Below are 27,786 nucleotides of genomic sequence, written 5' to 3'. Positions count from 1 at the left end.
TAAACATCACATTATTTTAGTGGGGTTAAGAGTGCTTGAATTCCATTCTTTCCCTAATATGGAATTAGATCTTTGCAGGCTAGACTATACAATAGTGGGTCTAACATCTAGAAATTGCATGAAATTGCTTCCTACAACTTATTTGAAAGAACCACAAAAGGTACCGATAATAATTTTTTATTTATTAAAAGATCCTCAATATCTTATCTTTACTTCATTCATAAATTGAGAGCTTCTGCTAAAAACAAAATAAAGCAACAATCCATCACTCTCTTTCATTTCTAAAATATTGCACAATATAAAATTATGAAATTATTATTATGTCTCAAGATAGTGAATGGAATAGGATGTTTTCACCTATTTTTTTTTATTACATAGTTGATTTTGGCTTGAATTTATTTAGAGTTCGGCACAAAAAAATATACAGTTTATATGGTAAAATCATGATCATAAATTGTCTTATTGATTTTTTTGGTGAATTCGGTTCCTCACTTGATGAAAATTCATAATGAATAAAATAAAACATATCTATGAAAATAATTTTGTTTTATTTCATTCATCGTGTATTATTGATTTTTATTCAAATTTTGTGAAATCTATATTTCCAAACCTTGATGAGTATTTTCAAAAAAAATTGTAAGACTAGTATGGTTTTATAAAGACTGTATAAAATCAGTGGTGCTGTATTTTGAATTCTCAGTTACCAAGCGTAAATGAAAATTTTATGTATGATATATTTCTTATTCTCGAAAAATTCCAAAGGTTCATTCTTGGATATTCCTTATATAAATGTTAAAAAAGAATAATCCTAAATAATTGGAAACATTTATTAGATAATGAATTAAATTAAATCAAATATTTCAAATAATTTTGTCTCTTAATTAATATGAAGTTAAGGTAACAATATTAGGTATATGGGTGAAAAGAAAATCAAAAGTTATCCATGTTTTGTAGGTAGCTGTTGCCGACAAAGATGGTATTCTCCAAGTCTTTAGCATTAGAAAAGAGGATATTTCCTTGGTATTCAAAACTTTACCTGGATCTGAAATTAGCTGTCTGAGACTTGGAGGAGCAATAGGTGAGTAACCTTTTCTCCAATTCAGTATCATAATGAAAATATTATTTTTTGAAGGAACGTCCACAGATAAAATCTTTATAGCTTTGGATAGTGAAGTACATGGATATACAAGGAAGGGAAAGTTATTTCTTACTTTTGATTCATGTATGACAGAACCCATTGTATCAATGTAAGGAATATACTAAGTTTCGTAATCGTATTTTGTCATTTATTTATTTATTTTGTTATTTTTTTCGTGTACCCCGAATAATGTAACCCAAGGTTATTTTTTTAAGTCGAGTTAAATTTTTCATTTCAACAAGTTGATATTTGGTATAATTCGAAGTCTCATAGTTTTCTTGTTTTTTGCTCAATTTTCAAAATTTTTTCGGTGAAATCTAGATAAAATTACTTATTTCTACTTGCATATTTTGTTATATGCGGGCTCCTCAGTCACTATACAGGGTTAACCAGAAGTTCGTTGTTAAACTCTAATTTTGAAACATCAAGATTCCTTCTCAACATTTTGTTTTTTGATTTATGGCTTAGAGTGCACTGTAGTTCATTTATGAGAGACAAATAAACAGTTTACCCAATTTAAAGATTTGAATTTTTTTGCGATGTGGCTTTGCTCATTTTGACATTATGTCAGTGTGAAAGCTCATTTTATGAGTCTACGAATGAAAAGGCAACAATATTTTGTTCGATTATAATTATAATAGATCAGTTCAAAATTGATTTATGCAAACTTATTGTATTCAAGTAAAAAATCAAGAATATAAATTCAACTGTAGCGTCAATAACGAAAAAAATAATTCTTTCTCTTTAATTCAGATATTTTTACTTATTGCCTGCATACGTAGATTCATACTGTCGATTAGGTTTCGATAAGCACCTTGAGGGAAATTTCATTTCTTAAAGTAAACTGTAGATGACAAGTTCATTTCTCTCTTGATACCTCTCATGAACCAAAAAACAAAATGTTGGAAAGAAATGGATGTTGATGAAACTCGGTAATTTGGAAAAATTTTATCACGAAATTATTCTGATTACCCTCCGTATAGTGACTAATGAGCCATTACATAAAAATTTAATTTGTAAATTGAAATTATTGATTTTATCTACAATTAACTGAAAAATTTTTGAAAATTCAGCTGAAAATAAAGAAAAACTGAAAAGTTTACGAAATATCCAAGCTTCTGACGTCAATTGCCGAATTTCTTAGTTTTACTTTCATCTGGACCTGGTTCGAAAATTATTAGTTTGATACAAAAAGAATCAGAAAAAAGAAGCAAATGACGTGAGGTTTTTTAAAAATTAAAAAAAAAATTGAAATGCCAATTTTTACAATTTTTATGGGTTGTCCCACCACTCATATGTTATTAAAAACTCTCGTGGATAGTTTCTTTAAATTCATCCGAATCTACTTATCATATTTTGGTCTACTGTAACTTTTTATGGATAGTCATAAACCCTACTGCTTTCGCTGTTTTATATCTGTTGTTGTGGGTTTTCACAGAACTGTGGTTAATCGATCATCTTATTGATGAAATTGGTCACATAACTTGACAATACAATTATCACAATAAAACCCAGTGAAATCCGTTAATAATCATATTTCAGGTTCGTGTTGGAAAATGATCTTTTTCTTTGCGGGAATCATATATACAATCACTACAGGGATTGCAAAGAAATTGGATCGTATCTTTGTGGAGATAAAATTGTAGATGTCATTGCTCTGCATCAAGAACAGGTATTTGGTTTTTAGTATTGATTTATTCATCTACAGATTAGGGTAAATGCGGGCAAAATGACAAACTGTTTAGTTTTTCAATCATTTATTTTAAGTTATTGCAATAATACTCCCATTTTGGTACTATATATTAACTTTGGTTAATTGTTTTCAGGTATTATAAGCTGAAAATCGAATTGAACTGCAAAAATAAAATATATAAGAAGTTATTTTGACTTCTAACAAAATTCATTTTGTCCGTACACTAAGGACAAAATGACACACTAGTAATGGACATAATGACATACATAATATTTGAATGCAAAGTTCGCAAAATAAACGTTTTGGTTCTTTTCGAGACAGTAGCAAACGATGTATGAGCCCAGTGAAAACATTGAAGGCAACGTAGCCACTGTTCACCAGGTTTGGAACGAAAAAGGGGCCCTGCAATTAATGCAAGGGCAGTCATCATCCTATTTTTTTTTTCTTAATTTTAAACGGTTTAGTGACCGATTCTTCGTGCCATGGACTCTTTTATTTTTCCACGCTTTTCAGTTAGTTTTAGTAACTTCTTGTTTCTTCTTTTTGGGTGGATTTTTCACAGCAGATTTAGCTTTGATTTTGTCAAAATAAGGCCTTGCCTCTGAGGAAATGGTGAAAGAATTTCATCACGAAAGGATAATGATCTTTTAGAAGTTCCTGCTCTATTGTAATCATCAGGAATCGATAGATAATTCACCTATTTTTTACAAGATAGGTACATATTAGAAATTTCAAGTTTTATCACGTATAGGGCATGCAAACTATGTACAAAATAACATGAAAATGAGCTCATTAGTTTCACGTGAAAATCAATCTAAATATTCTATATAATTTACAAAAATATATTTTCTTAACATGTATTGGACAAAATGACATACTATGTCGTTTTGTCCATCAGGATAATATGTCATTTTGTCCGATTCACACTTTTTATTATATTGAAGCATAATTTCAAAACAAAACCAATATTCTTCCCAAAACTTATACATATTATTACGTCACAACCTTAATATCAAGAATAAATTCAATATACAACGAATATTATCATGACACTCTCCAAAAGCAATTTAGAAACCAAGTGAACAAAAAAAATTCAACCGGCCAAAACACATTTGTGGCTATTGCACCAGTGAAACAGACAGCAGGATGTCAATTTTTTCGCAGGATTTTCAACATATTAAGCGGGACCTGAATCACTGTAAAACCCCTAGCTATTCGGCGCCAATTTTGAAAAAATTTAAAAGTTTATTTTGTCCGCATAAGTCGTTTTGTCCGCATTTCCTCCAATTAATAATTACAATTATTGATTATTATTAACGAATAGAACGATATAGTAGTCTGAGACTTATATCTTGTCTCGCTGAGGTCCCAGAGCCTAGATCCTACTACTTTATTATCGATTGATACGTTGATAATATTCCTCTTGATTCCTCTCATCATAGTTACTACCGATTATCAACGTATAAATCGATAATAAATTAGTAGGATCCCAACTTTTGAATCATATAGCTAGGGGTATGTGCAGACATGGGAGTACTGTAATACCATGGAACAACTGGCCAGTGCCAATAAAGTAACTCTACGGTGGTTACCGGGGCATTGTAGTATTCATCATCATCATCATTCAGCCCTTAACCGTCCACTGCTGGACATAGGCCTCCCCTTGTAGTATTAAAGGAACGTAAAATATTATGAACTAGCGAAGGTTGACATCTGTTGGTCCTCAGCCTTTTTGAAGGCTTGGAAAAACTCGACGGCGGTGGGACAATAGAATAACCCTCTAGGGCAGCACTCCTGGTCTGATTCAGGCAAAGAAATTCGTGGTGCTTTCACCGACCTATAACAGAAAGCTTTTGAAACTACCACGAGCTGAGCTTCGGGTAATGGTGGCAGTGCTGGCAGAGTACTGTCGGTGCAAATACCTTTTGTACCGCATGGGAAAGTCAGCAGATGAGATTTGTAGGCTCTGTGGAAAGGAGGTAGAAACAGCCGAACTCATAGTGTGAAAATATCTGGGGTAGACTGGCCTTAGAACCACTTATATGGGAAAGTTAGTCCTGGATACTCAAGAATTAGTAGCCACGGCTCCTAAGGATTTCGTCGGCATCGTTTACAGTATCGACGGCCTTCTTGGGTTTATATAAATAAGTAGGGTTAAAACAAAAGATCAACTTGATCTCAGTTCCCGGAAGTCTAACAGAGCCTTAATGACCCCGATTCAGTAATATCATAATAATACACCTTTTTTCCATATCCAGCCAATTGCGCTCTCTAAGTTTAATGATTACAGGATCATATTTTCGAATTCCATCAATGAATCAGAGACAAGATCTCTGTACTCCCTGCATCCTTACACAACCTGCTCTAACCAAACAAGGAAAATAAACTCTATCGCAATAATTGAAGTGAATTAGGACGAATTAATCCGTAAATAACATTTTTAGTTTTGTTGAAAGGGTGTGTCTATAAATAAAGTAGCTTGAGCCCTGCGAAAGCTTTCCTAACACAATACATTTCCACCGAATCTGGGATCATTATCCATAAGATCGCTTAAATTAGAACTCGTATCAACATATTGAAATTTCTTTATCTAAGATAATATGCAATATGTCTAGATTTTTCTACTGAAAAATCATAACTGGATTTATATATACATTGACCTCTTGCACAAATTTTAAGAGAAACAAATGCATATAATTTGTGTCATCGGCATATATTTTACGTCCTCAAACCAAATGTTGTGTAAATAAAACCAAAGTTGACCTAAAACTGACCCCTGCGCAACACCACATTCTACAGAGCTCATTCTGGAAGCACACCTATTAATTTTTACATAATGCCGACGACCTAACAAATAACTTTTGATGAACTTTATGTCACCAGCAGAAAATCCAATGTGCCCCAAATTAGCCAAAAAATGTCCTAATTTATTGTATATCGTCTTAGAATTTTATATCAATAACGATCTTTGTGAATTGAACACCGAACAATAAACAATACTGAATATTTTATAGACTGGAAGACTAATTTCTTTGATTGCTTGTGAAGGACGTATGATAAGAGTGTTAGAACATGGTCGTGTTACCCTTAGTATGGAAATTGATAGTGCTCCTACAGTCCTTTTTGTTTTTGAGCAAGACGAAGAGAAGAATGTCCTGTTTGGAACGGTAGATGGAAGAGTGGGAGTTTTAGATATAAAGAAGTAAGTATACGTTCACAGTCTTTATTGAATGTTATTTAATTTAAGTTTTTCAATTCAATTTCTTCGTTAGTTCAATCACTCCTTCCATAAAACTATTTTGACACTTTAAGGAATATGCCGCTCAAAGTAATAAATATATGAGACACCTGGGCTTTTTGATACCTAATACAGAATATCACCAAGATATTGACAATGTAAGTTGTTTTGACTTTAAGTTGTCAGGACCAAAATGATGTTTGTCGTATCATCGTTTCTTTTTATTCGTAATTATGAAGAACACAAGATCAAAGCAAATAAAAACATGGGGGAAGGACTGAAGAGAAGCCCAGAACTCTGGAGCGGTCGTCATTCCTGTGTGGTCTCTAAGGGTGCAATAGGCCCTTGAATGAACGTGTGTTGAAAAGCTCCTGACCCCACATTAATGCTTTCCTCATGTTCTTTCTCAAATCTGCTTAATTTTTTTATGGTTATGAAGACATTATTGTCACTAAATTTTTCAGAATGCTTGGAATTGTTTTTCATTAAATACACTCACTCGATTAGGTGTTTTATTGCAGCGCGAACTTATGCTCTATTTTGCCCCCATCAGAGCTTGTACTTGCCCTTAGTCAAAGTCTACAGCTCGCCCTCCAGTTTTTAAGATGGCTTCAAGAAGGTGACTTCCTCACTTCTACAAATCTTTTGTCCAAAGCATTTTTTGCGTTGGCTATCGATGGCTAGGCATTCTATCACCAGATGATCTAGGGTTTCTTTTTTCTCCCCGCAGAATCTGCACTCATTGTTTTGGACTGAACCTTATTAGGTGCTTCCTGAGACAGCAACGTCCTATAAGGAATTCAGTGAGGAGATGTAGCATCCAAATTCTTGCTAAACTCCAGATATTTCTATTCTGAGCAAATGAAAGGAGTTTGTGTTCCTTTTCTGGCAAATGTATTGGTCGTTTCATTTCCTCTAACTTTCGAGTGACAGAAAACCCATACTGAGTTGACCTTGTTATTCTTTCCTATTTCGTTGAGTTTCCTTTCCCACTCCAATACCTAATCTTAGAATGTATGATATGGTTTGACTGAAGCCTGTCAGAACTCTAAATATATCGCTATATCACAATTCTGATCGTTTCTCACTAGGTTCATTTTGACACATCTTTCGATTGCAAGTATTCATACCTGAAAGACACTTAGACAGCGGCTTAACGATAGTGATCATCTGGTGCCAGCCTCGAATATTTCAGCCCAGGTCCCTATAGGGTTTTAAAACCATCTGTGTATCATTTGATGTAATTCTTTTCGAAAGCTGGGATCGTGAACTCCCTTTTCCAATCTTCTTTTCTACTCACCAGGCCCGCTGATGGTATATAATTGGTTAAAGAACCAGGCTCCTTGATTCCTAATTCCCTCATTGCTGGTTTCTTCCCTGGATAGTCTTATAATGGTCTCATGAGCAAATCTATCTATCACAAGATAAAGATGTTTGATGACGATATCAACACCACGAAATTTTGCACGAAGCTTGAAATAATTAATCTACATGTATCTACACAAATTCTACTCGAGGAAATATTCCACTATTCTCCTTGGATTTTTTTGTCATCTACTGCTCACCTTCGAGTTCCAGAGTTCTAATGAACTCCACTAGTGATCCGGAGTTTCTTCCTCCTCCCCATAGAATATACACTCGCCATTTTCTGCTGGACTCATTCTCATGAGATGCTTCCTGAAGCGACAATGCCTTGGAAGCAATCCAGTGAGGAGGTGTAGTATTCTCTTACTAAGATCCAAATACTTCTTGGGTCTCGAAGTTTCGAAGAAAATTTTTGCAATGATCCAACCCAGGAAGATTCGGCCATAGTGTTTCTCTTTCGGTTTTTTCCTTCTCCTGAAAGTCTGTATTGTAGGTACATTTGCCTATATACCACAGAAAGGTCCAGAACCAATGAGAGGAGTTTGTGCTCTTCTTCTGGCAAGTGTGTTAGCTTTTTAATTCCAGGAACCCAGACTAAAAAGACCTTGTTATTCTTGCCAAACATGAACTGTTCATTCCTGTGCTTCAAATATATTTCATTTTTAATTTAGTTTGCAAGGTTTCGAAAGGTGGTTGGTATCGAACGAGAAGAATTCGAGCAGCATTTCTTGTATAGACAGCTACGACTTAACTGGAGATGGCAACAAAAATATCATCCTGGGAAAACAAGATGGTAATATAGAAATATACAATATCAACATTTCTGATTCAAATGACACTTCAATTTTAATATTTCAATACGTAAGTTGGTAATTCTTTACTTTAACGCCCCCTCGTATTTTTCACTTTTTTATTATTTTTCATTGAAAATGTGCATTTTACAATGATTCTTGATGGTTTTCAATGATGGCAAACAAGTATTTTTGCTGATTTGTTGAACTCCCATTTATTATTGAATTCATTATTTCGGACTATATTTGTTATTTTCAGAACTGTAACGAGAGTGTTACTGCCATCCAATGCGGCATTCTAAATTCAAAAGGTTTGGATGAAGTCTTAGTATCAACGTACGCTGGAAGAATTTTCAGTTTGACAACGGAAAAGATCGAAAAAAATGTGGAGAAAAATGAACAAGGGGAAAACATGATATTCTCGGCTGATACTGCACATAAAATATCTAAACTTAGGTGAGAAAATTTATCAATATGAAAATTTAAAAAATTTGTTTTACCCGCTAGCACAGAATAGTTGCAAGTATGTATATCTCAGAAAATATGAAAGTTTTAGAAGGTGTGATGAGAATTATATATATAATCACATCTTCGACAGGATTATAGTTTTGGCGAGTCTTTCTCGAGCCGAATGTCGTAGGTGTGCCCTCTCTCTAGGGATTTGCTGCTAGACTCTTCAGTTAGGTAATCCAGCGATATCTGCCTAAGACACCCTCTCACACCATCGAGGAGAGGTGACTGCTGCAACGTGGCGATTCCTTTAAACCCGCCAGGCCACATTAAAGTGTGGCGGGACGCCTATAACGCCACCTCAAGGGCAGACAGAGTCACTACATAATCAACTATTTTTTAGATCGTCCTGTGGATGTTGACTTTTTTTAAAAATCTTTTCTGCCTTTCTCTCCACAAAATCTGTGACATTGTCTCCATTGTACGTCTCTGTCGATTTGTTGATGTCTTACAAACCATTTCATTGCAGCTCTTAACAATTTATTACCTGTCACTTGTATCTTCTTGAGACGGCTTTTAGATATGCCACAGGCTGCCGTTCGCTGAGTTTTCTCTCTTTAAAAACTAGGCTACCAGATGTCGAATGCAAAAAAAAAAAACAATAAAAATAGGAACAACAAATGGTTTGATCTTCAATGAAAGTTTCCGTGCAAAGCATAGAGTAAAAAACATATACCATATAGAGAAAGTATAATCAATTTTTAAATGTCTCCAACATGGTTATATTACGTTGTCGGATTGTGATTATTTTCAAAAACACAATTTTACTATATCGTTATGAATGTAAATTATATATTGAATGAAACATATTCATTTGAGTGATTAAATATGCAAATTTGAATATTTGGAATCCGATATTTTTCCCTATTGTTGAATTTATAATAGGCAGAATATTTATTATTTTCTGTATCTATCTGATGAAATCCAAGGTTTGGCAACTTTTGCTCTCCTAGTGTCATCGGTTCGACACGTCGTTTGGGCGCTTGAAGTTTGTTTTCTGAATTTCTGATATATTTAGGTATTTATTTCAATATATTTTGAGTTAATATTGAACTATGGTACATAAGAAGTGCGTTCTTCGTGGAGAAATGTTTTCATGATATGTTTTCATTTCCGCGCGCTTTATGCCAAATTTGATAGTTCATTTTATTGCAATTGAAAAACTAATGGTGATCTGGAAGGAGTACCTAAGTATTTTAATATTTTGGGTTTTTGCAGGAGTGAAATAGAAGATTTACAAAGAAAAGTAGCTAAAGAAAGAGAAAAATATCAGTCGTCAACCCAATCCATTTTTGATGAATATTCTGCTATTCCTTTATTAGCTGTGAATGATTCTGTAAGTATTTCTGATAATTTCCGTTGTAGCTTGTAATAATGAGCGTTTCAACGTCAAAAATTCAACTTATATCAACATACAACATATATTCTCTAAGTAGTAAAATATCTCAAATCATTATTATACAGGGTGATCATTATACTCAATATGAGTTGAGATAAGAAAAAAAGAATGTATGTAGATACAGATCTACTTTCTGAATCACTATTGAGTGAAAACTTATAGGTGTTTGGTCGCATTATTGCTTTCATTGGAAAAGCATCATTCTCTGCAATCTTTGTCAGTAGGATATTCAACTCTGAAAGTTCGTTTTCATTTCTTTTTATGTTTCAGTTCATTTTAGAAAAACAGAATGCTACTTACAATTTATCCATCGAGGTCCCCACAGAAATAGATAACATACTACTGCAGAGTAATGTTAAAGTAGATCTCTTAGATGTGGAAAAAAATTCTGCTGTGGTTAGTTACAGTGATTTTTCAGCAGATGTGAGTAGTGATCTTTAAATTTTACTTTTAACCTAACCTCTTACTTCGGCTTTGTATTCTGATTTATGCTTTCTGTCTAAAAATACAATTTCAATGATAATTTTATTAAAATTTTTCGACTCAGAAATTTTTCATCAAAATAAAATATTCAAAAAAAAAAGTATACTTATAGTATATTTTCGTACATATATTCAGATTCAGATAGAGCTTGTACTATAACCAGTGGTGTATCGCTAAATTTGCGATTATATTATATAAGTTTGTTTTGAAAATTTTCAATGGTGGATAGTGAAGAAAAATTGGTAAAAAATGTATTTAAAAACAAGAGCAATCAAATAAAAATAATACTGCGGGGCCTCTACTACACCACCGACTATAACTGTATTGATAGAAACAATAAATTCAATGTCAAATAAATTTTAAAATTTCCGATTTTTGTCGGTTGATATCATATTTTTCCTCATTGAGAGAAATCTTTCAAAACAGAAGAAAATTCACCTAATTTACATTGCTTCATCTTGTTCAGGTTAATTGCCATCGCTTAAAAGGAAAATAATTATTGCATAACCTTTATTCTGAATAAATCATCCTCAGTTAAATTGTTTATGGCCAGTTGCAACATCTGCCTAAACATGATTAAAATTTAAACATCGATTAATTTCTGATTTCTCTTAAGAAATCAGAGAGTAATCAATGTTTAAATTTTTAATCATTCAAAAATTCCATATGAATATTTGCAACAATATTTCATGTGATAGATATTTAAACACTTCGAGAAAAGTGATTTTGACGTCGAAGACCAGCATGGCGGTGAAAGAGAGAGGATTTCGAAGATGCAGAATTGGAAGCATTACTCGATCAAGACCTGTGTCAAACGCAACAAAAATTATCAGGAGCATTGGGAGTGACGTAACAAAACGCCTGAAAGTCATGGAATTATTTGGTGGGACCAGCTCGGCGTAGTGTGATATGAGTTGTTGTAACCGACTGAAACAATCACAGGCGATCGTTATCGAACGCAATTAATGCGTTCGAACTGAGCATTGAAAGACAAACAGCCGCAATACAACGAGAGACATGATAAAGTGATTTTATAGCATGACAATGCTCGATCCCATCTTGCGAAAAGTGGTCAAGACATATCTGGAAATATTGAAATGGGGAGTCTAACCCCACCCGCCCTATTCTCCAGTGCTCCCTTGGACTTCCACTTGTTTCGATCATTGCCACACGGTCTGGCTGACTAGTACTTCCGGTCTTATGAAGAAATAAAAAATTGAATCAATTCGTGGATTTCTTCAAAAGACTACCAGTTTTTTCAACGCGGGATTCATACGCTACCCGAAAGATGGGAGAAAGTAATGGCCAGCGATGGACAATACTTTGAATCATAAATGTATAACCAGTTTTTTACAATAAAGCCTCGAATTTTGGAAAAAAACGGCGGAAGCAAAGTTGTAGGTCTATGTATATATTCAGTGTAACTCACTGAATTAGTTTAAATCATTTTGTCGTTATTTATTATTGTCATAGTAATTCATATCATCCTCTCCAGAGTGGCAACGCCCTTCTGGTAACTTATCGGTGTCAAATCAACACAAACCGTCTTGAGATAAAGATTCGCACAATCGAAGGTTCAAGTGGCATCTTTCAAGCATATATTACACCTCTGGTTCAACCGAAATGTAGCAGGGTATGCAAATATGAAGTGAAACCCTTATCGCACCATTACAGGACACACAACATAGAACATTCCAAGTATTTATCACAAATACTCAAAAATATAGGTATATCAAATTAGTCATTGCAGCAACCTCAATGTCTTGACAATCAAGGGAAGCTTTAGTTTGGCTGAAATACACGCGTGGATCTTCAAATGTATACCAGAGGTTCCAGAAAAGCCACAGACATCCCAACCAAATGATATGAATAGCCTGTTCTTCAAATCTTCATTCTTAGAGACATCTTTACAATGTTATTACACGTAAGTATTGCTTCTGCAAGACCGACCTTGCCTATCGTTATTAACGATGCGTGTTTGTAACATATTTTTATTTTGAGGTTAAGAGGGAACACCATCACTGCTCAGTTCCAAACGAAATTAGAGATATTTCTTCTTACAAATCACCTATTTTTATGGGGTTTTCACATCATTTCTTTAAACGATAATCTATACATCGTTGTATTTCAACATGTTTAATTTACCAATAAAAAAAAGTTGTAATTTTATTAACATTCGTTTTTTGCACAATATTGATGATGTGGTATCCCCACTGATATATTTCAAAAATATTCGTGAAAAAAACCTACAAATAAGCATTTCAAAAGGGACAAAATTCTTATTTTGTGGAAATTTATAGAAAGACTCGTAAAGTACTTCCTTTCGGCGAAAGTTAGAAATATTGCAATATTCCTAACTTCTACTGAGCATTCGTCATTCTGGCAAACACCTCATATCATTGTTGTCCCTCTTCTGGGCAAATATTGACAGATCACGAGAATATCACTTGGTGGTTTCTCTATTGTAAATTTTCTTGGGCTCCCTCTATAGATATTGCATCCACATGGGATATCCTTACTCGAACCGTAGCACATGATCTCGCTTTCCTTCAATCATAATGTGGACGCACTTAGTATGGACCTCGTGAAAAATTGATTATTGAATATATCAAAAGGATAGTCGAATTGAACGGCAACATTTGTTTGAATTTAAATACAACTTTTATCGCCTTCTGAGTCTAAAAACACGAACCTCACAGAGACTTATTTGTACAGTCGAGATGAAAGCTTTCAGTTATTATTTTGGAGGCTAGTCCTGCATGGCAAACTTCATACCACACGCTAATTCAGTTTCTTGACTTTTCTGAAAACTATCTGTGAAGTACCGACTCAATGATCTTCATTAATTAAAGTTCAGAATTCATACTTTTTAGATGATACAATATTAGTAGTTTTAGTTACATAATTCAGTTGAATTACAGCTGGTGGTAAACCAACTGATTTATTTCCTAAGTTTATTGAAATTATCACTTCTGCTGTTTTCGATGTCCATAAAAATGCTATTGATGTAATTGAAATTTTCTCCAAAATGTTTATCGCTTTTAATCCTCCATCTTCCAGTCTTTTTCGTAATTTTTTTCTATATTTCAAAATATCTCTAAAGTCTGAGAGGTATGTGATTAAGACGATTAAGTAATTCAAGCACAAGTAGTGCTTCACACAGTAGTAGTGTTATAAAATTAAAATATCCAAGACAAATATAAGTTGTTGACAATTACCTCCTATAGCATTTATTGTATACCTTCACAGAAATAGGTACTAAGCTCTAAAGTGTTCATAAATGCTGACTTAAATTCTAGGAAAGGACTAGCAACTTTCAAATCAAACAATATCTCAACAATCTCAATAATCAAGGAATTTATAAGCAATGAAGCTACTAGAAAAAATATTAAAGTGGAATTTTCTATAGGTAAGAAGCAGTGCCTGGATTACCTAGACATTATAAGTTATTTATTTCTTTAAGCAATTGACGATCAGACTATAGACGACGTCATCAAGGTATTGGTTCCTAGTCTTCAGAAACATCAAAATTTCAAAAGAGATCTAATACTCTTGGAAGCTTTACATGAATTGGAACTCTCAGAAGCTGATAATGTCAGTTCCCTAACAGAAAAATACAAGAAACTTTTAGAAGAAGAGTCAAACCTCAGAAATGAATCCAATAATAATCCAGATTATTTAGAACGATTATACGGTAAGTTCACTTGATTCACATAATGATTTGGATGTAGTGAAACTAATTATCACAGAAAATATTCTAATACAATTGAATATCCCCAAAACTAATTTTGATTGATAAAAAGGGTAACCATATTGTTTTTTGAAAATAGAAAAAGTTCTCTAAACTTATATCACTCAATCATTTCATAACAATTACTGTATTTTTCGAATGTTGAATCACGGATGGTCTCAAACAATAATGTTCGACAGCATGATGAATGATGACTTTAATCCATCCTCAAATTCGATTATGTTCGTCGGACCGGCCGTAAATACTATAAATAGATAGATAGATATAACTACCGAACGTAGGAATTTTAATTTTCAGGTTCGATAGATATTGAGGTTGTATTTGGATGTAGAATGATAATTTAAAGCTGATACTGAGAGATTCCTGACAATGTTAGACTTGACTAAATGTCGGGAAATAAACATTTTAGAGCAGTATTACACTTATACACTATTTTCAATTAGACTCCACCTGACCAATAAAAAAATGGTTTCTCATTTGAAAAAAATTCAGTTTTCAAGGTTTTTGTCATGGCTATCTTTAACATTGAAATCAAAACATCCTGTATGGTCGATTAACTTTTTAATTATCAGAGTAAAAGAATTGGTGTGTTCTGATAGAAGTGAGAGAAAAGCACTTACGTGAAGTCGTCTCTATACATTTCAGTGATCTCCAAGGGTGCAACTGTCTCATGAAGGACGAACGCCCAAAAGCTGACTTCACCTCAGTATTTTCCTCATCTTTTATTATGTAAATTGGACTAATAATAGTAGTTACAACAGACCTATTATTCTAACATCTTAATCAGTCTATGTATATGATTCAATCACTTCAAAATATTTATTTGAGAATTTTCATTTAGGTTTTTTTCATTTATAAACATAATATAAACATTAATGAAAACATGCATCAGAGTGTATTATGCTGAGAGCATTCAGCTTTCAACTACATGGATAATTTAGTGCACTGTAGTGTACTTACACTATATAACAGGAAAGAATAACTAACTTCTTGATAACAAATGTATAATAAATAACACAAATCACATTCAAAAATAAAAGAATGGGTATTTTAACAATTGTCAAGAAAGGTATAAATATATATTTGGCTTCACTAGTGTGGAATGGTCACTTTCTATTAAACTTCTCAATTTTAATTTCCCTTCATCTGTATATTCACCAATGCTTAATTGCCTTTTTCACAATTTTCTTCATTAGGCTATCATTATATATTGTATCAAAGTTCTCATTTCCTATTGTATTGTTTGTTTCCTTGTACAAAAGATATATCTCTGTCCTGGAAAACTCTTCCAATAATTCTTGTTCACTTTGTTCACCTATTCTAGCAAGCTCTTTCAAAATCAATTGAAAATTGTAAGGATAAGAACAAAAATGCTCATCAAAAACCTCTTTTGATAGTATTCCTAAATTGCAATGAGTATTCACCCAATAACGCTCATGTGGAACTAAGTGAATGAAAGATTTTTTTCCATCTTTTTTTGAGTTTGAGAGATTCATTTTAGTTTCAATTTCATTAATCCTAGCTGAAATTCTATGATAATCTTCATACTTTCTTATATAATCTTCACTGCTATCAGAAAAATTTTCAAAAGTTTTGTGTTCATCTAAAGTATCTCTTGAAGTTGTTCCAATGCGGACAACACTGAATTTTCTATCATCTCTCAATTTTTTTGTTCGTTCAGATTCTATATTGATTATTTTATGCTGCTTGATGTTTTTATTGGCACCTTCTAACTTGACTTCAATATTTCCATCTCCAGTCAATAAGTGAATGTATTCCAAAGGTTTTAATACAAAGTCCAAATTGCAATCATCAAAATTCAATGTCAATATTCCAATTTCTACTTCTCCATTTATTGATCTGTTACCAAGCAATTCTTTTGTATAATTTTTAAAAGGAGTAAATGATGGCTCAAAATAATTATACTCTTCAATATCTTGCTGTTGATTCCTTAGTTTCATCAGTAGTTGCCGACAATTTTGGCCCATTACATTCGCTTTCCTAGATAGATGATCTGTCTCATACTCCAGATTTTTGCTGATTAAAAATTTCACGAAATTATCACTATTTTTAATTTGGTTATCAAAAGCAAATTCAGTAGGAAAATGACATTTTTTCATAACATTTTTACGATAATCTATATATTGCAACCATTTCATAAAATCAAACATGTTCAATTCTGCTTTTCTATTATTCAAACCTTTGGCACAATTAGTTAAGTATTTTTCAGTCTTCCCATCTAATGAAAATAACAATTTTATTTGAAACAAAATAAGGCTTAAAGCTCTTGCCTCATAATTTGGAATCGTTTTTTCAATTATTTTCATTCTTGGTAAAGTATTCACTAGAGAACTTAGAGTTCTTCTTTCAATTTGACGTGGTAAATTCAACTCATTACAAAATCTCTCTATCAACAAGGCTAAATTTTGTACTTCTATGAAATCCAAAACATTCAAAAATTGAGCCATTTGATATGTAGATTCCCTTAAACCAATACTGGTAAGGAACGATTTTCTAACACAGGCTTGGGTTAAAAAGTTATCATTCAATTCTTCTGGAAAAAAATGTTTGAAATTGTTAAAACTTAAATGACCTTCTCTTATAAAACGCAGCATATCAGCTAATTGAATTTTGGACTTTGTTAAAAGCAAGCCCAAGTAAAGCAAGGAGTATATCTTGTTGATTGAAAGCAAAGAAGAACTATTTTGATATTTTTTGGATGCTTCAGTGTAAGAATTACGATGACATGTTAAATCATTATCAAAATCGACAGAATGTCTCCTAATATGTTGCTTGGATTGTCTTCTCTTCAATTCTGTTTTGGCATATTTATTGAACTTTAATGTGAAAGATGATTGACTAGATTTATGAGATTCACTTTTCAAACCTTCCACAGTTACATCCATTAAGGAATTGTCAACTGATTTTGAAAGAGTATCATTATGTTGAGAATTAAAAAGACGTTTCTTTTTTCTTGAGTGTGCCCTCGCACTTTCAGAGTCAACTTGGGTACGTGAATCAGCATTACCAGATCTAGATTTCTTCTTTCTTTTTCTCTTTGCGTTTTTTCCGTAAACAATTTGTGCATCAATGGAAGTATTGACTGCTTGCAATTTAGGTCTTTCTGAGTTTATTACTTCAAGTTGAAATAAGTACCTGAACCACAGTTTCTTCACTACACTTCTTAGTAACATATCAGCTCCTAAAATCAATAGTTCCTCGATCAATCCTTTAATGACATAATTATAGCATTCCCATGTTGTTAATTTTAACTTTCCTAATTGTTGTTTTTCACGCTTTACCGTAGTTTTAATATTCGTTATTCCCTGCAATTTTTCATCAAACTCTTCTACCGCATGATCTATTATATCTTCTCTAACGAATTGACATTCTGAGCAATGATAGAAACCAGAAATCAGTTCAAAATTTATTCCACCACAAACAACGCAAGGTTCGTTATTTTCATCCATTTCACGTATTAACACTATTAACGAACTACTCAATTTACTATTCAAACAAGGCACTTTTCAGTTTTTAAAACTAGGTTAAACTTAGAGGTTAATTTTTCAAATTATCAAAGACATAGAATAATATTAAATTTTTCTTCTTCGTCCTTTATTGTGTCATATTATTATTTCTATGGTTAGGCCGAATTTGAACGATAAAAAAAGAAGATTTCTTCTTCTATAACTATTTAACTCCAAATTGAAAATAATCAAATTTAAATTGGGACGAAACACATTTAAATTGGGAATAATCAAATAGATACAAATTGGGACAATATTCATTTCTATGTGAATTAATTATTTCATTTTTTGTATCTGTGAAAAACATTCAATAAGGTAATTTCGTAGAAAAAATCAAATATAGCAATTTGAATTTGTTTAGTTCCAATCCGAATTTGAAGATTCCAATTTGATTTTGTTTAGTCTTAATTTGAAGAAAAGGTATATAGTCTTTTTACTGTAGAGTCGAACTTTCAAACAATTCAGGGCGTTTTTTCATTAATTCGACAGAACATTCTTCATTTATTTGAAAAAGTGATTTTGAGTTCAGAAATATGATTTCATATCAAATTGAAATAATGCCTGAGAGGAATCTCAGTCTCCTCCAAAAAGCAGGACGGCTGCCTTACCAATGGGGTTGGGATTTTGTCATGAAAATAATAATAATAGTTTATTGTGACTTAAACATAAATCACAGAGGCTGATGCCTGTACGCGATAAGATGTAATATTCTAACTTCTATCAGAAGACTGCTTCGTTCTTTGTTAATTAAGATTTCAATTGAACATACAAGATGTTTTGATTTCAGTGCCAAAGTGAGCCATGACAAAAACATTAAAACTATTTTTTTTTTCAAAAGAGTACCCATTTTTTTTATTGGTCAGGTGAAATCTTCGTAGAAAAACAATGTAATAAGTGTTATAGATACTACTGCTCTTCTTCAAGTGCTTACGATACCAGCATGTAAGATTTTATCCACCATCTATTCGCAGTCCCTCTTTAGAAAGGGTAAAAATGTCTCCCGCATTCCCAATTCCACACCAATTTTTATATCCCGCAACCTCGAATATTGCTTCATATTTCAAATGCTTATTTCTTGAGGTATAGGTCAAATTGTCTTTTTAATCTTAAAAATCATCAATTCTTCAGAAGTCATGATGAAAAAAACAAGAATTATAATTAATATTACGTTTTTAATCAAAAGTCCCACATGGCCTTTTTTTTCGTGCTAAGGAATTGCTTTTATTCTTACGAATTTCGGCAGAAATAATATGCCAAATAATATTTTCTAGTAGAAAAATAGGTATTATTTTTCGATTACAAAAAATTCCCAACATTTTGGCTATTTACTTCATCTTTCTAGTGTATCTCGACAATACAGGCTCTAAAGCCTCTGCGATTAATGTTTATGATACAATAAACTACATTATTATTATTATAATTCTTGGCCAGTACTGTTTAATTTTTATTAGCGTTGAGAACCTAAGAATCATTTTTCGTCATTGAAAGTTATTCAAATTGAATTATCTTCGATTAAATGTATGGTGAAAATAAGCAATATGTTGATAATTATTTGTGATTGCAAAATAATACCTATGTTTTGTCATATTTTATTATTTCTGCCGAAATTCTACATATTCAGCTTAGAGTATCGACTCAAAATTACCAATGAATTTAAAATTGTCATGCACACAATGAAATGCCATAGAAAACAGAGAATAAAAAACAAATGCAATTCCGGAGATCAATATCAGTACCTTATTTCCATAGCATTCTATGGTGACAGCGTCAATTCAAATTTAATTGGTGTATTAAATTCAATATCCTTAGTAGGCTTGCACAAAATGCTCAATAAATAGAAAATCCAAGTACTTATTTTTATTCATATACATTTGGAAAAATAGAAAAAAGGTGGTTGCAAAATTAGAGTATTTCATTGAGAAAAAATATGTGAAAATTATATTATTAATCAAAATTGCACGGAAAAATCCACAGGAGGTGGATATTTTGTCCAGGGAGCTTCAATTTTCGCTAAGCCTATGTGTTTTAATTTAAGAAAATGCAGACTTCGCCAGTTATTGTATTGCAGAAGGAAATAGATTCATGACATTTCTGATAAATTACTGACTAATAATCACAGACAAATTGATTAACGTAAAGTTCAGAACCAATAAATTTTTTAAGGACTAGTAAATATAGGAGCCATGTTAAAAAACAAAATAATCAAAATTATGTTAATTTTCGACTGGACTAACCAAAAACATTTCAGTCGGCTCATGTTTCTACTATAGAATAATTTTTTTGTAAAAAATGCTCTAGATTCTTCGATTTAAATAGTTTTCTGTGAACACAACAAATATCAAGCTAAAGTAAATGTTCCAGAAATATATACCGACTGACATACCAAATAGTTGACACCCAGATTTATAGCGCACTTATTCAAAAAAATATTGTTATCAGTTTTTGTCTAGTGTATTTGTGGCATATTTCAAGCATAATAATTTATTGTTTATTCAATTTCCACTCATAAATTATTTTTTTTTTCAGGTATTGTATGTGACCTTTATGCTGATTACAATAAATTAAAAGGTATAAATATTAAATCACAGTTACCCAAATTGATGACAGTACTTGAAGAAGTAAATTATAAGAAGTTGCTTGACTTCTTCAAAGCAAAAAATGAATAACATCTTGGGAATAAATCCTGTTTATAATTTCTGAATGAATATATTACAAAATGATTCTCAAAAGATACTTATTGGTCTGTTAGAAATTTCAATTGTGTTCTCAATTAAAGAAATAAATACACTGAATTTTTTGTTATTTTGTAAAGATATAATAATGTATTATTCAACTTATTTGTAAAATTCGTGTTCACTCTCGTCCTTCTTTATGTTATTTTTATAACCCTTTTCAAAGTCTTTTGGCAGGACGATGTATCGGTTTTCCCGTACAGCGTGCATACCTGCTTCTTGACAAATTGCATTGACGTCAGCTCCAGATATTCTATCAGGCCTGGCAACGAAATCCTCAAGATCAACCTGAAGCATTAGAAAATTTCAATCAGAAGATGTTTTGTTTTCATTTACGGGATTTGAGGGATTGAAAATCGGATAATTTTGTAAAGAGATCAGACTTATGGTCGTACTCATAGTCCATATTCCTTGCTTGAGAAGTGCTTAAGGCTTTGTGGCCTTATCATAGTCGTTTCTCGGCCACCAATCACTTACTGCTTGGCCTTGTATTCCTTCTAGTCGATAAGCTACCTTCCTTGAGGTTTTTTTTTTTTTTTCCCTTTATATGTGCTAGGCGTTTCCACACCATCCACACAACCAACATTTCATCCACTATAAGACTCTTTTCAATTCTATTTAACCATCACCAGACATATACAACATCCAAGACTTAGCCGGGATTCGAACCCGGTACCCTCGGCATCACAGCCAACCTCTCAGTCCACTGCACTACCGAGGTAGTCTTCCTTGAGGTTTGCTCAGACTTAAAACCACAGATAAGATAGCTTGGAATTTTCCAAGTTAGGAAGTTAGGTTATATTTAAATAAATATATGTTTACATTTGGACAGAACCTAACCTAAATTGTTGTTTTCTGTTATTTTATCTCATAACATTTCTTTAAATAATAATTATTTATTTTCGGTGATAGTTATTATATGTGGTTGTGGAAAAAAAGATATGGCTGATTAGGAACAAGAGCGTTTTTAATTTCTAGAATTCATGGACTTGGCAGAGAAAAATAAATTGAGATAATCGAGAACAAAAATAAACGTATTTTAAATGTTGCAAGAAAAAATAGTCAAATTGTCCTTTTTTCCATACAACATTTATAGACCAATATTTTTGATCAATTATAGAGAATTTTACTTGGAATGAATAATTATCTCTTGTAATGAATTAATACCGTTCTAAAATTTTTTCACATTGACACATAGATAAATATTATATAATATATGGTTTACACAAAAAACCATATATGACGTTTTTCCCTCAGATATGCGTCGAAATATTGTTATTTAGTTATAGTACAGGAGCACAAGATCAAAAAATGAGAATTAAATTTAAAAAAAATCTCCTGATTATTTGATGAAAATTTGAGCCGTATAAATAAATTGATTCTAACCATAAGCAGAAAAAGGCGGTAATTTGTGTTGGCAATATTTTGGTTTTGTCAGTATGCCTTGCCTACAAACACGTGATTGATTGAACTTTTACACAAATCAACTTCAATAATTTGAATACTTTATAAAATACTCAAGACAAGCTTTTCAAAAAGACAAATTCCTCTTTGTCACTAATAAAAAATACTTGTTCCCTCAAACCCTCAGCTATCCCCTAACAACCTATACAAGTTAATAAAAAATAACAGTTGCATTTTTATTTGCACTAAACAAAATTGAACATGGGAATTTAAGAATTGAAGGCAACTCACCTCTTCGGATAAATTCATTTTAGCTGTGATTGTGGTGAATATCAATCGTTTTTGTCTGCGATCAGGAAGAGGAAATTCTATTTTCCTATCAAGACGACCAGGTCTCAAGAGAGCAGGATCTAAAGTATCAGCACGGTTGGTGGCCATGATAACCTAAAAAGGACATATGTCAAGAAAATCAACTCAAATTACCCTAATTTTCATACAACTCTTGTAATTTCTTTGTTACCTTCACATTGGTAGTTTGATCAAATCCATCCATTTGATTTAACAACTCCAAAAGAATACGCTGTACTTCTCTATCAGCACCAGTTTGAGCATCAAATCTCTTTGTAGCTATTGCGTCTATTTCATCAATGAAAATTATAGCTGGAGCATTCTCTTTAGCCAGTCTAAATACATCACGTACCATTCTTGGTCCTTCACCCAAATATTTTTGGACAAATTCGGAACCAACCACTCGAATGAAAGCAGCTTAAAGGACAATTAAACATGAATATCGTTAAAATGAAACACATTCATCAATTTTAATGAACAGAGCCAAAAATAACCAAAGTAAATGAGATAATCTGTGATTACTGTCGCCTTGAAAATTCTTGTCCTTCAAAAAATTAACCACGACCTAAATACAGAAAACCAAATACATGCAACTAAAGTGAAATTGGCCAGGAATCTCAAAGATTCCTGAGGGATTGCCATTGGAGGAGACCTCACAATATCACTTGGGTGCTCCTAGCTCTGAACCAGCAAACAAGCCCATAGAATATATAAAATTCTGATTATTTGTAATGAATGTTAAGAAAAAAATCTTAAATAGAAACAAGCGTTGAGGAATACATTTTTTGAAAATGTGAATGTAATTAATTATAAGTTACTTTTCAAAAGGTTCAGGTCAGGTTCGAATTCAAATTTCTGACAACCAACCAAGAGAAAATGTGAGTTGAGATTTCTATTTAATCTGAAAAATAATAATGCCGAAGCTGTTTCCTCTCTTGTGACTTAATGTGTTTTTGTTATTTTTAAATTGAGTTTTGAACATGGAAATTGTATGGTAGTTCTCGTTTTTACATTTTATAATGAAGACTTCAAAATAAAGTTGAAACTAGTTTGTCTTTTTAAAAAAAAATTGATTTGAAATAAAACTCTGACCTAGAAAAGTGTGAAAAGTCTCTTCACTTCAACACATATCACCGTCATTCATCTTATTAATTATGTACTCAACACATTTATTGGAATTAAATGACACGTGATGAAGTAACCTCCATTTGTATGTATTCTCATTTGCTATTTTTGTAATTTTTTTCTGGTGGTAGGCCTTATGCCAAATGTATTTGACTGTAAATATGTGGTTTGAAGGATAAATATACATTATTATATTTCAGTATAGTGTAGTTTTAACGTCCAAAGATTGGAGGATAATCAATTATTTGAAATCATTATATCAAGAAATGAAGAATAATCCAATTAGTGAGCGTCATCACCAGAAAATATGATCCAGATGGCAACAATTTCATAAATTCAAATTTACTAGGAAATGTTTTAGAGACATTAGGACTTTGTAGTGATAAAGAATATGTAGATCTTATGAAAAGGAAATTGGACTCAGAAAGTCTGGGGATCATCTTGCTAAATGCTTTTATGGAAGAATTCTTCCCAAAAGAAGAATCGTCTGTACCTGACATGTTCAGATTGATACATTATAATGGATTATCCATTAGTAATATAAATAGTGAGGTACAGTATCACGTCGGTTCTGCCATTTTGTTAGAGATGGATATAAAATCAATTTGTGACTCGAATCCCATTCTAACTGCGCTTCAGACTAAGTGGCCTAACATCGAGGTAAACTGGGATAAAAATATGTTGCCTTCCTTAAATTGATTCCATAATAACGTTTTACCATACTATGTTCGTTATGAGTATGCATCTTTTCTTTTGTGTATGCATTTATACATGATGTAGATTTTATAAAACGATTATTATATTTGAAAAAGTTACTCTATTCATTTTTTTAACATCAAATGTGCAAAATGGTTGTCACTATCTTCTAGGCAAAAGCAGAGCCAGTGTTCAAATTTCGTATGTGCTTTCCAAAATTTCAATAATAAATGTTATTTATGCCAAGCAAAAAATACATCAGTTATCACAGTAAGGAAAACAATTTAAATTTTCACTAGTTTAAAAATGTTTTAACTCTAATATGCCGAATTTTTTTTTTCTATTTTAAAATTATTTCCGTATAGTTTCAAGATAGCTTATATATAATCTACATCTTTTTTCGCAAAAAGTTAACTGATTTACTTTTACATCTGATCAAGGCGGATCTGAGCATTTAGGACAAAATATTTGATCATGTATTTAGATGGAGGCAAGATTGAAATGCAAATGTTTTATAGAGATTTAATTTCATAAGAGATACATACATATGCGACTTATTTGGAATGGAACAATGAAAAATAATTTTTTTGCAGCAGTGCAACACAAATTTATTTTGCATTTAGACAGGTACACTGAGTTTCCGACTTGCACCCAGGTAATTTGCATTGACGCTTATCAGAACGATCAAGCCACTCAGGCCAATGATCAAATACATCCAACCTTGTATCATCAGTTGGTGAATATGTTTTTTGGGTAATTTTTTAACAACTTGGGGAGATGAAGAAGCTCTCCGACGACCAACACTTTTCTTTGTTGTCTCTTCCCTATACTTTGTAAGCATACAAAGTATTGCAGCTACCTCTTTCCTGAAGGAACCTGTTGTGGCTTCAATTCTTTTGGATATGTTTTATTTATTCTTCTGTGTAGTAGGTATGCGTTAACACATCTTTTTGGTGGGAGAATATTCAGTTAGTCCATTTATTAGTCTTAATCTTGATTCGGTAGCGAATAGCGACGTATAAGACCATCAATCAAATTTAAACCACCCATATGGGCATTATATTCACGAATAATAATTGGACAATCAACATTCATCCTTTTCTTCTGATTTTTTCATGATAGAGTGTATCATGTCGTGAGATTTTCTGTTCTACTTCAGTGTCATTATCTTTGATGAATTGTTTTATCTCCACATATGTTGATGCTAATATTACACATTTATTGTCTTTCCAAAGAGTAGTGGAGATGTCAACACCTTCATACATACAGCTACATATTCTTCAGAATATCCGCGTTTATCTTTTAGGACTTGCTTGTCTGTAGATAAATTGCAATTAGCAATTTGATTTGTACATATTGTTCCCAAAGAAAATATGCCTCTTCTTTAGAAGTAAATCATCAATGATATTGCGATATAATGATTTTCAAAATAAAGTATATGCTGCTTATGATCTGGTAATATTTGCGACAATCTTGGATCTTCTTCTTCTTCAAGTGCCGTCTTCGTTCCGAAGTTTGGCTATCATCAAAGCTATGCCTATTCTAGATACTGCATCTAGATCTACATTGGATGCTGCTCCCAAATCTGGTGCTCCACTTGGAACTTTATTTCACCTGCGCCAGAATACAACTCGAATGCATATGAAAATCCGCATGAGTCGCAAAGTACAAACAATTTCATGCCCCACTTATGAGGTTTGGCTGGCATGTATTGACGTACATGGGATGCCATTTTTGTGGAACACATTTGTTCATCAATACAGAGACGTTGATTCATAAGCACCAACTGAAAGCATTGTTGAAATAATCAACAATCAGTCGAACTTTATATCTCGCATCAAATCTTGGATAATCTTTTGACAGACTTTCATTATTGTTGTTGAAATGAAGGAAACGACAAATTTCTTCGAATCTATTTCTTGGCATAATTAAACATATGGGTTCAAAGGAATTTTCTTCCTAATACTCTCAAGTATTCGGGTATTTATAAACTGACATGTATATTAGAATACCTAGGAATTTTCTTATCTCTGGCGCTGACGTTACAAATTTTGTTGATATGTTCACTTATCATGCATACAAATTAGTTTGGTCAGCAATATGTTGATACAAACTATCATTGACAAAGTAGTTGAAGCAAGCATAAGGAATTTTCAGCTCTGAAAATTGCTGAGGTAATTCACTGAGTCCTCTGAATTTTATTTCATTTTAATAAAGTCGCATATGCTTTTTACACCTCAAAATATTTTTGACTTGCTGCTTTTTTGGATCTATATCTTTGGAAGGCCCATTGCATTAATTATATAGGGTAAATTAGACTTCAAGAGGGTTAGTTGCTTCTAATTTATGCTCAACATTGGTAATAGAGTTTAAATAAAGACACAAAAATTGGACATATTTACCAGTAGTGTGATGAGCTACTGCTTTGGCTAACATTGTTTTTCCACACCCAGGTGGACCATACATAAGAACTCCTCTAGGTGGATCAATACCAATCTGTTTATAGAGCTCAAAGTGAGTTAATGGTAACTCAACTGCTTCCCTAATTTCTTGCTTTTGCATATCCATACCACCAATATCACTGTACTGAACATCAGGCTTTTCATCTGCTTGCAACATACTAAAAATGGTAAAATAGTTATAGCTCATAACAATTCACTACATTGGAAGATATTGATGTTACCTAATAGAAGAATCTGCCTCAGGAGGAAGAACATCAACTAATGCATTACTGTGTTTGTGTAAAGCTACACTAGCGGAAGGTTTTAGCAATTCACGATCAATTGTAGATAAGATCCTTACATAATAGTTAGAACCAGTTGTCGAGCCGACAATACCAGTATTTTGATCCACGGCTTCTAAAAACTGGCCGATAACTAACGGAACAGATTGAATGCGTTTCACCTCTTCTTGTGCATGGAGATATTCTTTCTTCAAATTTCTTTGTTCATCTTTTATATATTCCTCTTGGACTTCTAAGAACTCCAACATTTGCTGTAGTTTTTTATACTTGGTATAAAGATCCTCTACATCCATATCTTGCAATACCTGTTTGGTTTCAATTGGGCTTCCCTCGTCCTTAAAACCCATTTTCTTTTAATGAAATTAGTTTGAAATATTAGCGATTATGATGACTTGTTAAATTTTATTTTCATTTCAGATCACAGAAATACAGACAAATATGATATTAATCTGCTCACCTTTTCGGTAGGAACTATTTCCATGTTCTCCATGGCAAGCAAATTGTTTTGATGTCTTTCAGTTAGATTTTACAAAAAAACTCAACTTTGTATAATAGACGAACTCCCAAATGAAAAATTAAAGTTTAAGGTAATGACTTGTAAATTTCAAGTCACATAAACATAACCACAAACGAAAGCATCTATGGTCTGATTCTGATTAGATTTCGTCATAGACCTAATATCCATGGACGTCGCGTTAGAGAGAGAAGTCGAGAGAATGAATGAGATGGAACATCGGATGGAAGTCTGTCAACTCTCTTGATTTATTGCCCTAGAGAAAGAGAACAATATACATCTCTTTCAACTCGAAGAGTTGAACGTTAAATCGTTATTTCAAATTTGAA

General features: G+C 32.5%; 3 protein-coding genes across 6 annotated transcripts; 1 reads left to right on the top strand and 2 right to left on the bottom strand.

Moving 5' to 3' along the window:
• On the top strand, positions 1-20,687 carry LOC123683767 (Bardet-Biedl syndrome 7 protein homolog). Of its 3 annotated transcripts, none has more exons than XM_045622653.1 (14): positions 1-160; positions 955-1,078; positions 1,133-1,247; positions 2,681-2,810; positions 5,846-6,033; positions 8,106-8,295; positions 8,485-8,681; positions 9,954-10,071; positions 10,405-10,557; positions 12,113-12,315; positions 12,368-12,541; positions 13,917-14,026; positions 14,081-14,311; positions 20,422-20,687. In XM_045622653.1, exons 1-14 carry the CDS (start codon positions 59-61, stop codon positions 20,559-20,561), a joined length of 2,175 nt encoding a protein of 724 aa, XP_045478609.1. In that variant the 5' UTR covers positions 1-58; the 3' UTR covers positions 20,562-20,687. The 3 variants fall into 3 exon arrangements, with proteins under 3 accessions (XP_045478609.1, XP_045478610.1, XP_045478611.1); XM_045622654.1 differs by lacking the exon at positions 1-160 and adding an exon at positions 760-897; XM_045622655.1 differs by lacking the exon at positions 1-160 and adding an exon at positions 779-910.
• Positions 14,913-17,930, bottom strand: LOC123683766 (TATA box-binding protein-associated factor RNA polymerase I subunit B). The gene has a single exon (XM_045622652.1). It carries the CDS (start codon positions 17,836-17,838, stop codon positions 15,523-15,525), a length of 2,316 nt encoding a protein of 771 aa, XP_045478608.1. The 5' UTR covers positions 17,839-17,930; the 3' UTR covers positions 14,913-15,522.
• On the bottom strand, positions 20,566-27,596 carry LOC123683769 (26S proteasome regulatory subunit 6B). Of its 2 annotated transcripts, none has more exons than XM_045622658.1 (6): positions 27,401-27,596; positions 26,884-27,278; positions 26,603-26,820; positions 22,552-22,796; positions 22,323-22,475; positions 20,566-20,915 (listed from the first exon to the last, which is right to left on the bottom strand). In XM_045622658.1, the coding sequence occupies exons 1-6, from the start codon at positions 27,431-27,433 to the stop codon at positions 20,730-20,732; spliced, it is 1,230 nt and encodes a 409-aa protein (XP_045478614.1). In that variant the 5' UTR covers positions 27,434-27,596; the 3' UTR covers positions 20,566-20,729. The 2 variants fall into 2 exon arrangements, with proteins under 2 accessions (XP_045478614.1, XP_045478612.1); XM_045622656.1 differs by having other exon boundaries at positions 26,884-27,293; positions 27,401-27,586.
• Positions 27,597-27,786: the final 190 nt, after the last annotated feature.

Source organism: Harmonia axyridis, chromosome 7 (assembly GCF_914767665.1).
Source record: "Harmonia axyridis chromosome 7, icHarAxyr1.1, whole genome shotgun sequence".
NCBI lineage: Eukaryota > Metazoa > Arthropoda > Insecta > Coleoptera > Coccinellidae > Harmonia > Harmonia axyridis.
This window is presented reverse-complemented; position numbering and strand designations above follow the sequence as displayed.

Coding starts and splice junctions, on each gene's coding strand:
- LOC123683767 (XM_045622653.1), top strand. CDS start 59: ATGGAATTAGATCTTTGCAGGCTAGACTATACAATAGTGGGTCTAACA. Junction 6,034..8,105: donor GGAGTTTTAGATATAAAGAA/GTAAGTATACGT, acceptor TTTTTAATTTAG/TTTGCAAGGTTTCGAAAGGT. Junction 10,072..10,404: donor TATTAGCTGTGAATGATTCT/GTAAGTATTTCT, acceptor TTTATGTTTCAG/TTCATTTTAGAAAAACAGAA.
- LOC123683766 (XM_045622652.1), bottom strand. CDS start 17,838: ATGGATGAAAATAACGAACCTTGCGTTGTTTGTGGTGGAATAAATTTT.
- LOC123683769 (XM_045622656.1), bottom strand. CDS start 27,433: ATGGAGAACATGGAAATAGTTCCTACCGAAAAG. Junction 27,294..27,400: donor AAATAGTTCCTACCGAAAAG/GTGAGCAGATTA, acceptor TTTCATTAAAAG/AAAATGGGTTTTAAGGACGA. Junction 20,916..22,322: donor AAATGAATTTATCCGAAGAG/GTGAGTTGCCTT, acceptor CTAATGCTTCAG/GTTGATCTTGAGGATTTCGT.